A 12,950-nucleotide genomic window follows, 5' to 3' on the forward strand; every position below is an offset into this window, starting at 1 on the left:
TGAAGTAACCTGTAATGGTTGTGTTTATTAATCTCAACTCATTTTCAGACCTTCAAAGGAGACTAAAGTTGAAAGAAAGGCAGCTGGATGACACTGAAAGTCAACTTGAGCATGCAGATGCAGAGAATTTTAAATATGGTATGAATATTGTTGAATTTGCTTTTTGGTGTCATGCTGTTGGTGTCCTTCTAGTACGATATAATATTCCAGTTGTTTGCATTTCCACTAGTGATGGAGATTGCTGATCTGAGGGTGAAACTGAAACAGGCGGTGACGCAGACATCTGACAAAAAAATCAAAGGTTTGGTATTTTTGCAGTCATTTAACAATTTAGTGCACCTAGAGTCAACCTCATAAATATTTTGAAGACCTGCAACACATTTCTGCTTGATCTTAAATCCTGTTTAAAAGTATTTTTTTACTTTCTTTGTCAGACATGGAGAAGAAACTAAAAACACAAGAAGCTGAGAATAAAAAACTTGAAGCTGCAAACAAAGGTTTGTATTTTATATTGCAGGTAGTGACAAAAGTAGTTTGATATTTTGTCACAAACATTTATTTGCATTTTTCCTCAGGGTTGGGTTTAAAGATCTATTTAACTCTCAAAGTATAATGCAACAGCTCATTAGCTTAGCTTAGCACATGGACTACAAATAATGGGTACAGCTCGCCTGGATTTATCTGCTGACAACTTCTATTTTCCAACTCTGTTTGGCACATATGGATTACAGTAATTGTTGAACATGAGCAGAACAAGTGTGACATGTAATTCCTTTGCAAGGCTTTTGCTGTAGATTAAACAAATGAAGTAAAACATGTTAATTTGTCTTTAGGAATCATGTAGTTAGCTTTAGGGAGGCTAGCTGTTTCCCCTTCTTTCCAATCTTTATGGTAAGCTAACATTCACATTATATAGCATTTTATATCTTGAGATAAAAATTTACAACATAGTCTTTAGCCCCTTATAGTACCTACTCGGATCAACTTGCCACGGTTTGCAGCGGTTTTCAGAGTTTTCCATTAGCTTAATTACCTTCAGTCATGGCAAGCTCATCCGAGTAGAGACTAATGGAAAAGGGGCTTTCAGTCCTTTCAGTTTGTTTTGAGTAAGTCCTCCAGATCTATCTTTTTTAAAAAGACAAAGACACAAATTAGTTTTTTGTTTTTTTTCCTGAATATATCCATCATAACAAAGAGTTTTGTGCAGAGATCCAATTTTAGCTGACTTGTTTGTTTCTTTTGATTCAGAGTTGGAGAAAAAACTGCAGTTAAAGACTCAAGAATGCTCTGGACTCGAGCAACAACGAAACCGTAAGTTGTAAATCGGACTTCAACCTCAAAGTGTCTGAACCTGAGTTTTTGATGTGACTGTTTTTTCTTTTTTTGTTTTTTTTAATCAGAGCTGAAGACTGAAGTTGAAGATAAGATTGCAGAACTGAACAAGACGAAAGACTTCAAAACTGCTCTGCGTGAGTGCGGTGCAGTTAAAGTCTCTCCTTTTTTTTGCTCACATCCTCACATTATATTTCAGAACTAATCTGTGCCGTCATATCTGCTCACGTTTGTCTCTATTAGTCCTGAATGTGATCAACATGAAGGCTGACGTGAGGGCTTTGAGGGAGCAGATCTCAAACTCAAAAGATCCAGAAATCATCTCACGTGAGTAACAGCTGTCATAGTCAGCACACCTCCTGGAGCAAAAATGTGAAACAAATATGACCTTAAGTCATATATCTGTTTCTCTCTGCTTCCCCACAGAGCTGCAGATGCAACTGGAGAAGAAGCAAGATGAACTGATTGCTAAGACTGCAGAAATGGAGGAATTGATTGCCAACCCGAGAACAGGTGAGTACACTGCTGTACTCTGTGATCAACACTGTTTAAACAGTCTGACAACCCGCTGGCTATTATTGCAATACTAAGCCTCTGGGGGCAATTGACAAAATTTGGTCCAAACCATAGTTTCTATGTGATGTCAGAGCTACTGGGACCGGTAGCTCTGGACAAAACAGTACAGGGCCCTTTGCCCTCCAGCCATCCTTTGATTATCTTCAAGTTTAACTTAGCCAAAATGCAGCAAAATGTGAGCACACCTCTCCTAACCCCACCTCACAGTCCAAATCACACAATCCCTGCTTCTCCACTGAAATCCAGACTGTCAGTGGCGATCATTTAAACTTTAATGTTATATTATGACAATAATATTGTCACGGTTTGTATGGCAGACCGTGGGGAAGTGGGGAAAGGAGGACCCAGTTGCGGTGCTCTATGTACAAGCAGTGTGTTTATTTACAGTGATGGAACTGATACACAACAATTATGCATCCCCGTGTGCTCCCGACTTCCACTCCGTGTCTTCTCCCTGTGTTTGTGCTCATGTGTCTGCTCCCTCGTGCCAGTGCACACTGTGTCGGCTGCCCTCTCGTCCAGCAATCCTTCCTGGGAAAATAGAGGCAGTAGTTAGCACCCTCAGTACACTTGGTAAGCTCACACTCACAAACAGACCAGCTGGAGAACTGACGGGAAGTCTCACGAAATGATCCCACGTCAGTGGGAGCTCCAAGACTCTCTTAAGTAGCTCCCCCGACGAGGCCTGATCAGCAGCAGGTGTGTGGCTTTGGGTGTGGCTAGTCCGCCAGCAGGGCTACACCCACCAGGCCTGAAGGCGCCCGCAGAAACACATATACACACACACGCAAACAGGGACAGCAACACCAAAAATACATACAATATCACCAGTCCATGACTGCCCAGGGATCCTGGGTCGCTCAGACCCAGGACCCTGACAAATATGACATATTAATACTACTAGAACTTTTCTGGCTCTACACTGTAAATGTCCAGGTCAACAAAACGTAAGATTTACGCATGGTACTTCGTTTAAGCTAGCTATATAGCACTTACCTTTGCTTTAAAAATAAATAATTTATTGTTCTTCAGCTCCCACATGATGCCATTATTTACCCATCCTGACTGAAAATACATGTAGTCCCTTGGTTTGGATATGTTACCTGCTGTGTCTTAAGAAGCATCATAGTTGAAAAACTGGGATACTTTTTAATGGTTTCATAAAGAATTTGCTCACCTGTCGCATCTGTGTCAAAATACTGTGTAAGCACAGTATATGAACAATCAGACAACAGCACTTGGTGATGGTGGAAAGGAAAAACTTCCTTTTAACAGGAAGAAACCCCTGGCTGAATCAGGCAGGGAGGGGAAACCATCTGCCATTACTGGATGAGGATAAGGAGAGGGAGACAGAACAATAACTAATCATTAAATGCAAAGTGGGATATAAACACACAGAGAGCAAAAAGGTGATTCGGGTTAGTGAAGATGAAACCCTAAAAGCTTCGGCTTGTTGCAGTGTAACTGTGGGAGAGTTCAGAGTCATTTGATCCAGCCCTAACTATAAACTTTGTCAAAAAGGAACATTTCACAACCAAACCTTACCTTCCATTCATCAGATGTTTGTTTGTTTCAGTTTTACAAATCATTGCGCTCCAGAATGAGATATGGGACCTGCAGAACAAGGATGTGAATGGGACAGCTGGTGACTGGATAAAAGGTACTTTAAGGTGCTGATTGAGGGTGACACGAAGTCATAGTAGATGACTAAATGTTATTGTTAGAGTGGATTGTTAAATGTTTGTCATTTTTATGCTTGCCATCCATTTCTACATTGTTTTAACTGTGGGATGAAAGCAATTCCACAGTCCCCCTCCTCAGATTCTTGAGTTTTTGGGTGAGGGGCTGTAGGTTTGATTACAGATACATCCTATCTGGAGGATCTACTTCTTTTGATCTAAGCTTCCTGAGTTTATGACCCTTTGATCAGCAACACACACACACACACACACACACACACACACACACACACACACACACACACACATTCCTACTTACATATAGAAGTTCACACATATACATACAATGCGGGGGGCGTTGCTTTGCTGTGTTTTGTGTGAACTGTCTCTCAATAAAAGCCAGCGAGAGTAGGGCCATCAGGGGGTCATTTTCGTGCTGGACACAGATGAGGCCTCCCTTGCGCAAGTAATCGATCGAACGCTGTTGCCTTGTTTTCTTTCATGATGAATAAGTCTCTAGAACTAGCGGGGTTTGTGGGAACAGACCCAACATTTATCAATACAATTCACTGTTTTTTACAGCTCTACAAAACAGAATAGACACACTCATGGCTCAAATGGGCAGCAGTGATCAAGAAAACACCAAACTGAGTGAGTATGAAGTAACTGTGAGCACAAAGGTTCACTGACAAGTTGAATTTTCTTTCTTTTTGCCTTTTTCCCTCTCATGAAGTAATTCTCTCACAGCATGTCTTATAGCAAACTACTGTTTTGCTTCTTTGTGCTTTAGCACTGAAAATCCTGAATTTGCAGAGTCAGGTGAAGCACCTGCAGAATCTGCTGTCAAACCGCGAGACTCTACAAACCAGTAAGCTAACTGGTAAGTATCTCCCATTGTGCTTTTCCTCTAGTGCTAAGAGTGTGACAAATACAAGTGAGCAGGCAGAAGCACAGAGGAGTCAGATGTGGGGCAAGTGAGAGTTTTAGTTTTCCCCACCCTTGTAGAAAAAACAAAATAAGTGTGAGAGATAAAGAAACTTGGTAGCTTTTGTAATTCACAGTACAAAACAAAATGTGTGCGATGATCTCTCGTGTCTGACCAATAAACCTGTTTTAACTTCTTTAAAATGACCTCAGAGCTCACAAATGAGCTTGCAGCCAAGAAGGGAGAGCTGGAGAAACATGTCAATGAGCTGAAAGAGAAGAACCAGGAAAATGCCAACCTGAGTAAGTCAAGAAAGAACATGGTGTCTGCAGAAATGATGAAGGAAAAAAGTTCTGCTTTCATTCTTTCTTCCTCTGTTCCTCAGTTTTGAACATCACTGATCTGCAAAGCCAACTTGAAAACCTTGAAAAAGTTAAGACAGCTGAGGATAAAGAAAGTGCTGCTACAATTTCTAGTAAGTATTCTTCTTTTGATCTGTAAAAGCAAGTATCACCTCTGATACCTTCTTCACCTGAAGCTAACTTTACATTTTGTTAGATCTCAGAAAACAACTGAAGGATAAAGAGAAGGAGCATTCTCGTGATCAGGAAGTGATCCTCGGTAAGTTCATCCGTGGCATGTTTAAGTTTCTGCAACAAGAAGGATTAAGTTGATTTTAAGATGCTTGCAAGTTTCTGCCGGTCTCGGCAGTTTGCTGCCCCTCCCTGGTTGTGCCAGAGATTTGTTCCTGTTAAAAGGGAGTTTTTCCTTCCCTCTGTCACCAAAGCACAGCGCCTTGAGGCAACTGTTGTTGTGATTTGGCACTGTATAAATAAAAGTGAACTGAATTGAATTATTGAAGAAACCTGGAATTAATAGTTTTACAAACTCATAGTCAAAACCCACTGAAAGCCAACAAAATATAACAATATGAGCTTTCATGCCGGCCTCTATCAAAAAATAATGCCTAGACTATTGCTTAGTAATGTAACCTTTCTCTTAGACTTGCAGCAAAAACTGAACGAGACACAAAGCTGTTCAGATGATAAGCAGAAAGTTACAGGTGAGTGTAATCTTTGTTGACTTGCTGTTCTTGCTAAATATAGAAAACTGTTCTGTGTGATCAGCACCTATAATAAAAATCTCTGTGCAGCACTGCAGCAAAGCCTGAATGACAAAATCAAGGAGCTGCAGTCCAAATCTAACTCTGTTACTTCACTTGGTGAGTGCTGAATCTCTGAATAAAAAACCTTCTAAGCTGTCAAGTTCATCATAATGAATTCATTTTTTTTTCTATTAAATAGTTTTAAAAGTGAAGATTTTAGAAGCTGTATTTTACTAACTTTTTATCATCTTCTACAAAAAAGGTTTAATCCGTGATGATGCAATTTTGTAGTTATTAGGGGAACGCCGGAGTCACTCATGGTCAAGCAAGAGCTGCAAATGTACTCCATTATTTATTATAATTACTACTACATGCCCACGCTACAGTAGTGCCACTGTAGTGTTTGGCCTATTTGTGCAGCTGTCTGATTCTCTGAATTCTGAATCTCACAAGGTCCTAGGTGGTTGGTAGGCATGTATAATTCAACTTTGTGAATATAAATAAAACTAGGAAAATCTGCCTCATAATAAGATAATATCCAAATAAAAGGAGGTTTTTGACAAGGTGCTGTAGGTGCATAAAGGCTAAAAAAACCCCGTCATTTTTAGCCAGTTGCTAGGTTTTTGCGATAGGGTGGTGTCAATCAGACTTTGTGAATTTAAATTAGATGTTAATGTTGTACAATAAAAATACATTTATGTTTTTATAGGAGCATAATTGGTAAGAAAAGGAACTTTTAGCCCTTTACTGGGTGGTTGCTAGGTAATATGATGACATCATACTATCTGAATATTAAGATATCTGAATATATCTTAATGTGTCAAAAAAAATAAATCATCGCCATGATTTCTTTCTCCACATTCTCAATGTTTTACTATCTTTTCTTCTTCCTGTATTGAGTGAACTGCTCCCATTCATCATAGTTGTTAAAATCAGAGCCTTTGCTAAAAACGCAACTTACATTGGGCACATGTGCAGATGTTGTGCACATTTTCATGTTTCTTAGATGAGGAGAACAGTGAACGCTGATGTTTATTCTGACTGATTCTTTCAGCTCTACAAATTTCTGCATTAACTCAGCAAGTGGAGCAACTGAAAGCACAAATGAACAACTCTGTGTCCAAATCCAAGGTTGATGGTGAGTGTGTTTCATTGTCGATTCAAGTCAAGTAAGCAGTGCTACTGGGGTCCAGTATTCAAATGGTGTACTTTAAAGGGTTGTATTACAGCTTTAATATTAGCCAAATAAATATTTACACATAAATCCCCCCCAAACAAAGTTTTGTCTGTTCTGCAGAGCTCCAAAACGCCATAGATGAAAAGAACGAGGAGCTGGACAAACTAACAAAAGAGCTGAAAGAGAGAAGTACTCAACCACGTAGACGTGAGTACAAACAACCCGCTGAAAGAATCCAGATGACTAACTCAGGTACAAATACTTATCAGTGTTCCAACCTTCTTTCAGTTCTGCAGATTATTGCACTACAAACAGAAATCGAGAAATTGGTCTTTGTGGCGGAAAATGATACAGATGACGACAAGATTAAAGGTGAGTGACATATCTTACCTGCATATAGTGTAAAGCAATGACTTCTTAAAAAATAAAATACATGCATTCGGTGGGAAAAAAATGTAATTCCTCATCTTTTTTCTCCAGCACGTCAAGAAGAGCTCAATTCTTTGATTGAGGGAATTAAAGATGAACAGAATGAAAATATTAAGCTGAGTGAGTAACAGCCAGAATAAAATACTTACTCTCTTCTTCTTTGTCTTTAACTTGTATGTACATATATATTTATCCCAAAAATTCTGTTTATCTGAATGTAGTGCTTTCAGTGAGTGTTTTCAAGTGACAAAACATTTCTCCCACTGAAAATGCTAAGTCCGGATGAACAGACTTAATTTTTCGGGGATTTCCTTACCTGGATGCACTGAGCATGCATGAAGATGATTTTTTTTTTTTTTAATAGCATTTCAGATCTTGAATCAGCAAGATGAAATAGCAAGACTGAAGAAGCAGCAAGAGAGGAAGAAAGAGACACAAGAAGCACAAATTAAAGGTGGGATGCAGTGGGATCTCCTCAAATGTGATCATAGTAATACTACAGATATTTTAAGGACATAAAACATCACTTTTGCCTGTTTTTGAAGATCTGGAAGATCAACTGGAGGCCATCAGGAATGAGATACAATACAAGACAGACCTGCTGGATAGAAAAGATATAAATATTGCTAATCTGTGTAAGTATTTCGCTCTGGTTCAGTCAGAAACAAGGAGTGAAATATCAAACGGCATCAGAGTACATAACGTTTGTGTTTTGTTTTAGCTGCTCAGATTATGGAGCTTCACGAGCAAATTACACCACTGGAAAATAACATAGGAGCCCTCAAAGAGGCTCATACTAAGAGCCTTGCAGGTACAGAACAAACTTTGAAATGTATATTGCATGAAGTAACCTGTATATTAAGCTAATGGTTGTGTTTATTAATCTCAACTCATTTTCAGACCTTCAAAGGAGACTAAAGTTGAAAGAGAGGCAGCTGGATGACACTGAAAGTCAACTTGAGCATGCAGATGCAGAGAATTTTAAACATGGTATGAATATTGTTGAATTTGCTTTTTGGTGTCATGCTGTTGGTGTCCTTCTAGTACGATATAATATTCCAGTTGTTTGCATTTCCACTAGTGATGGAGATTGCTGATCTGAGGGCGAAACTGAAAGAGGCTGAAACGCAGACATCTGACAAAATCAAAGGTTTGGTATTTTTGCAGTCATTTAACAATTTAGTGCACATAGAGTCAATCCCATACATATTTTGAAGACCTGCAACACATTTCTGCTTGATCTTAAATCCTGTTTAAAAGTATTTTTTTACTTTCTTTGTCAGACATGGAGAAGAAACTAAAAACACAAGAAACAAAGAATAAAAAACTTGAAGCTGCAAACAAAGGTTTGTATTTTATATTGCAGGTAGTCACAAAATTTATTTGATATTTTGTCGCAAACATGTATCAGGGTTGGATTTAAACATCTGTTTAACTCTTATAGTATAATGCATTCATTTAGCTAACACGAACTGAAAATCATGGGCAACAGCTAACCTGGCTTTCTCTATTGGTTATGCACTCGACTGTTTTCTAACTCGATGTTTGTCATGTATGGATTAGACAAATTGCTGAGCAGAAATGGAGCCAGGCAAACTGTTTTCCCTTTTTTTGCAGTCTTTATGTTAAGCTAACTAGCTAATGGCAGTCGCTTAGTACAATCAGTCATTGCAAAAAGAAAGTATTGGGTCTTAATTAAGTGCAAGTGCAGATAAACTGCAAAACATGATATATTACACCATCATTGTTTACCTAACAAAACCTAAACAAAAGGGAGAAGCACTGTATGGAAAAATAGATGCATTTATGAGTGACTCAGTGACTACAAGGTGCCCGGGTCCTGTGGCTGCAGTAAACAAAATAGGGGCTTTTATAGCTGGTGAATGAACGTTAACCTTGATAACTCTACTACACTCGGCAGTAACAATACTCGGTTGTCGGCCCTTAGACAGATTTTCAGGCTGCCCCGTATTTCACAATAAAACTCACTCACTTGAGTCTTTTCCAAACAACTTGTTTGGTCTTTTTCTAGTTTTACTGTCATGAACTTTAACATTTAACATGTGAACTGAGACTTATAGAGTCTCAGATGTAGGACTTTTCGACCCAGTTTCTGTGAGTATAGCATGGTAAATTTGCTGCAATATCCTAGCCACTGTCTTGAATATTTTCTACTTTCATGATTTTCTCACTGTAGAATTATGGACTTTAAGTTTTTTGGAAATGGCCTTTTAACCCTGCTACTTCCCCTCCTAATTCCTATGGAAGCAGTAAGGGTGTAGTTCATTTTCCACACACTGCTTCTTGTTTTTGAACTAATTTTTGTTTAAAAAATAATAAACTGATTTTTGTGCATCTGAGGTTGTATTTACTTAATTTCTGTCTGGTATGATAAGAACCAGATTTTCTTTATTATGTCTTGAAACATCAAACCTTGGAAATGACAGAGTGTACTTTTTTTGGAGCGTGTTGTGACCGCCTGTCTATGAAAAGTGCTTAGTAAATAAACTTTACTTACTGACATCTTTTCATCTAAAATTAAACAAGGACAAATGCATTTCTCAAAACATCAAAAACTATCCAAATGTGACTCTCATTTAGCTGGTTCATGTTTAATCTCTCCCTCTGTCAGACCTAAAGCAGGAAGTCACAGAACTGAAGATGTGCTGCTCTCAACTGCCAGAGGAGTGTGAAGGTGAGATCCCCAGTGTGACCGCATTATTATTGTGTGGATATATTGTACAGATGCACTCCTTGAGGTTCTGAAGTATGTATTTCATCAAACAGACTTGCGAAGCGAGTTGCAGCAGTGCCATGATGATGGAGACCGCCAGCTGCAGGAGCTGCGTCAGAAGGATGCCAAGCTCAACCAGTTGGAGCAGGAGTTACAAAGACAGAACAGGGAGAATAACAAACTGCAGAATAATATTGACAGTATGTTCAAGCCACAGAATGAACAGATTCAGTATAATATGGGAAATTAGGTAGTAGTGAATGTGAGAATTCTTAATTGGATAATTTAATCTTCTTGCTAGTCCTGCAAGCTGAGAAAAACAACCCTCAGGAAACTGTAGAAGAACTTATAGTTTAGCCCAGCAACATACAAAGAGTAAACTGTTATGACACAAAATCCTCTGACAGACATGCTCTTCTTACTCTTGCCCTCAGGACTTCAAAAGGAACTAGGTGATACAGAAGAAAAGATCATCCATACCTGTGAGTCACACACGAAAGTTTGTTGCATTCCTTTGTTTCTATTTTTTTGCACTTTTGTTTAAAGCTAATAAAGCTGCACAGATGCCATGACAAAAATACACGACTACTCACGCTGCATGCTGTATACAACAGCCTGTTGTATGAAAACGTCTGTATAACTTTAAAGCACACCCATACATTTTCAACATTAAGGTTAAATTATGTTATGTGTTAATTATGTGTTATCAGGGTTGTTTTACTGCAAGCTTATTTCAGATGCTGTTTCTTTTAACAGCAAAGATGACCTTCGATCCAGACACAGCCCACCCAAGATTAGTTTTATCTGACGATGAAACCGAGATGTCCACTACAGAGTTTATGCAAGACATCCCCAACAATCCAAGACGGTTTGATGTGATTCTGGGGGTCCTAGGTGCCACTGGCTTCTCATCTGGCAAGCATTACTGGGAGGTGTCAGTAGCTGGAAAGACCTGTTACCACCTTGGGATGACCAGTGAATCTTCTCGAAGAAAGGGATCAATACCCTTCAATCCAACAAATGATTACTGGACTATAATCCTGAACAAACAGGGTCAGTACAGAGCTCTAGAGCACAGGAGGACGGTTCCCATTCTTATTGAGACACGCCCAGTTACCCTGGGTATCCTGCTAGATTACAAAGAGGGAACCATCTCGTTTTATGATTCAGGGGCCAGAACTCATATGTACTCTTTTGTAGGTCAGCGCTTCACAGGAAAAATTTATCCATTTGTCAATTTCTGTGTAGAAGATACCAGCGCTCCAAATCCAGTAGTTTTAATTACTCCTGGAGCAACTGACTGGATAAAATAAGGGTCACGAGAAGTTCTGTCCGCACCCATGTCAAAATGTGTGACATTTACGAGTATGAGAAATAAAATAATAACTGAAGAATAAGTCGCACATATTTCTGCTATTGTTGCTATTAAACACTTCAGACAGTAAAACAAATATACCATGCTTGCAACATTCTCTTCCTGTCTTTAAAGCCAACCTTAAGTCTGCCTATTCTCTTTGATTTGAATCATGCTTTTAACTCCATGGTTTTTACCAGCTGTTATTTTTATCAATACTGTGATTTTTGATATTTGATTCTATGTAAGGTGTACCTGAGTGTCTCGGCAGGTGCCTAGCAATAAAATGCATTACTAAAATATTTTGTTTAGTCTCGTTATTAAAAAAAGTGTCTCTTGTCCATGTTATTCCAGATGTGTTAATTGCGTCACAGAAGAGCTAAGCCTGTTTAGATATTAACCAACAGCTAGATGTTAAACCTGTTTATTTACAAATTCGTGTCAGTCAATGAAAAACTTTTAAAAAACAAAAAACCCGGCGGAGCAGGCATGCAGAACTTTACTTACAAAACGTATACGAACACTACTATCCACAAGAAGGCTACATTTTCTACAAAGAGACTCAGAGAATATGTTTTCCACACCACACATCACCCCTTTATTACTTGCTTTTCTATCACAATGCAAACATTGCTCAGTCTCTTCCTGCTGTACCCGCTACACTCCTGTAAAAGTGGGTAACAAAATCCGGGTCCCGCTCTTCCAGCATGTGTAGGAAATGATTCCTCTCCTCTTCTCCCCAAGACTCAAACCACTGCGTCCACAGGCGGAGCTGGCATTCAAAGATGTTTGGAAGTTTGTCTTTAACCTACACAGAGGAAGAAAGCGCCAGTTATTTACTAGAAATGGCACTCCTCTCCAGACCATGTGTTTGCAAGTTTGCATAAAGTACCTGGAGAGTGCTGAGTGAGTCTAGGAGGGTGCACACTTTCCCCGGCACAGCTTTCCCCAGAAGGTCCTGGAGGAACCGCTCCCTCTGAACAGGAGTCCAGCTCTGGAACCAGCTCAGGACACACCGCTGCTCCTGGAAGGTTACGTAGGAGATGGGTTCGGGCTCTCTAACTTGACCTGCACTCGGAGAAGCGCAGGACAGCTTCTCAAGGCTGGGAGGGCTGACTACACCTTGAGGAGCTGGGGGAAATTCACCCAAGCTGGGAGAAGGGAAACTCGCAGGGCACTTGAACACTGGGTTGGGAGAACTGCACAGGATGCCTGCAATTCCTTGATTGTCAGTGGGCTGGTGTTGACTTGAGCTTTGACTGACATAATTAAACCACGACATCTTAAACAGTTCAATAATCCATTTAGCTTAGCTTAACGTTTTGTTTTAAGGAGCACAAACGGGCGGGCTCTGACTTTAAAGTCGCTATTGCTAGCTAATAACTACCTTTAAGATATAGAGTTGTGACTCCCCATTATTTTAAAACGTATATCAACTCACTACCAACATAGTCGAGGTGCAGAGAAGCCGAACGACAGTCACGTAAATCCAAAGAGCAGCTAACAGGAAGCGGGGTGCAGTTAACTAGTTGTGCTGTGTAGGAAGTCAGGTTTGCGCAGATGTTGCGCAAGATGTGGCGCATACAAAATCTAAATATTAATACCATAATTTTTAACGACGCCATTTCAACTAATAAAT

The 12,950-nt window shown here is 39.5% G+C and overlaps 2 protein-coding genes across 2 annotated transcripts; one reads left to right on the top strand and one right to left on the bottom strand.

Annotated features, from left to right (window-relative positions):
* The first annotated feature begins 231 nt into the window (after window positions 1–231).
* On the top strand, window positions 232–11,579 carry si:ch211-14a17.10 (zinc-binding protein A33). The gene is made up of 27 exons (XM_063462410.1): window positions 232–301; window positions 1,249–1,311; window positions 1,401–1,469; window positions 1,576–1,659; window positions 1,759–1,845; window positions 3,485–3,568; window positions 4,170–4,238; window positions 4,378–4,467; window positions 4,725–4,814; window positions 4,898–4,987; window positions 5,071–5,133; window positions 5,516–5,575; window positions 5,666–5,734; window positions 6,672–6,755; window positions 6,915–7,001; window positions 7,083–7,166; window positions 7,275–7,343; window positions 7,588–7,677; window positions 7,769–7,858; window positions 7,945–8,034; window positions 8,124–8,213; window positions 8,305–8,373; window positions 8,507–8,569; window positions 9,856–9,918; window positions 10,011–10,157; window positions 10,392–10,439; window positions 10,714–11,579. The coding sequence occupies exons 1-27, from the start codon at window positions 232–234 to the stop codon at window positions 11,268–11,270; spliced, it is 2,619 nt and encodes an 872-aa protein (XP_063318480.1). The 3' UTR covers window positions 11,271–11,579.
* Window positions 11,580–11,725: 146 nt separating this feature from the next.
* Window positions 11,726–12,840, bottom strand: lg18h14orf119 (linkage group 18 C14orf119 homolog). The gene is made up of 2 exons (XM_063462223.1): window positions 12,204–12,840; window positions 11,726–12,119 (listed from the first exon to the last, which is right to left on the bottom strand). The coding sequence occupies exons 1-2, from the start codon at window positions 12,591–12,593 to the stop codon at window positions 11,946–11,948; spliced, it is 564 nt and encodes a 187-aa protein (XP_063318293.1). The 5' UTR covers window positions 12,594–12,840; the 3' UTR covers window positions 11,726–11,945.
* Between the last annotated feature and the right edge of the window lie 110 nt (window positions 12,841–12,950).

Source organism: Pelmatolapia mariae, linkage group LG18, assembly GCF_036321145.2.
Source record: "Pelmatolapia mariae isolate MD_Pm_ZW linkage group LG18, Pm_UMD_F_2, whole genome shotgun sequence".
Lineage (NCBI taxonomy): Eukaryota > Metazoa > Chordata > Actinopteri > Cichliformes > Cichlidae > Pelmatolapia > Pelmatolapia mariae.

Coding starts and splice junctions, on each gene's coding strand:
- si:ch211-14a17.10 (XM_063462410.1), top strand. CDS start 232: ATGGAGATTGCTGATCTGAGGGTGAAACTGAAACAGGCGGTGACGCAG. Junction 10,158..10,391: donor ACTGCAGAATAATATTGACA/GTATGTTCAAGC, acceptor TCTTGCCCTCAG/GACTTCAAAAGGAACTAGGT. Junction 10,440..10,713: donor AGAAAAGATCATCCATACCT/GTGAGTCACACA, acceptor TTCTTTTAACAG/CAAAGATGACCTTCGATCCA.
- lg18h14orf119 (XM_063462223.1), bottom strand. CDS start 12,593: ATGTCGTGGTTTAATTATGTCAGTCAAAGCTCAAGTCAACACCAGCCC. Junction 12,120..12,203: donor ACTCACTCAGCACTCTCCAG/GTACTTTATGCA, acceptor TCCTCTGTGTAG/GTTAAAGACAAACTTCCAAA.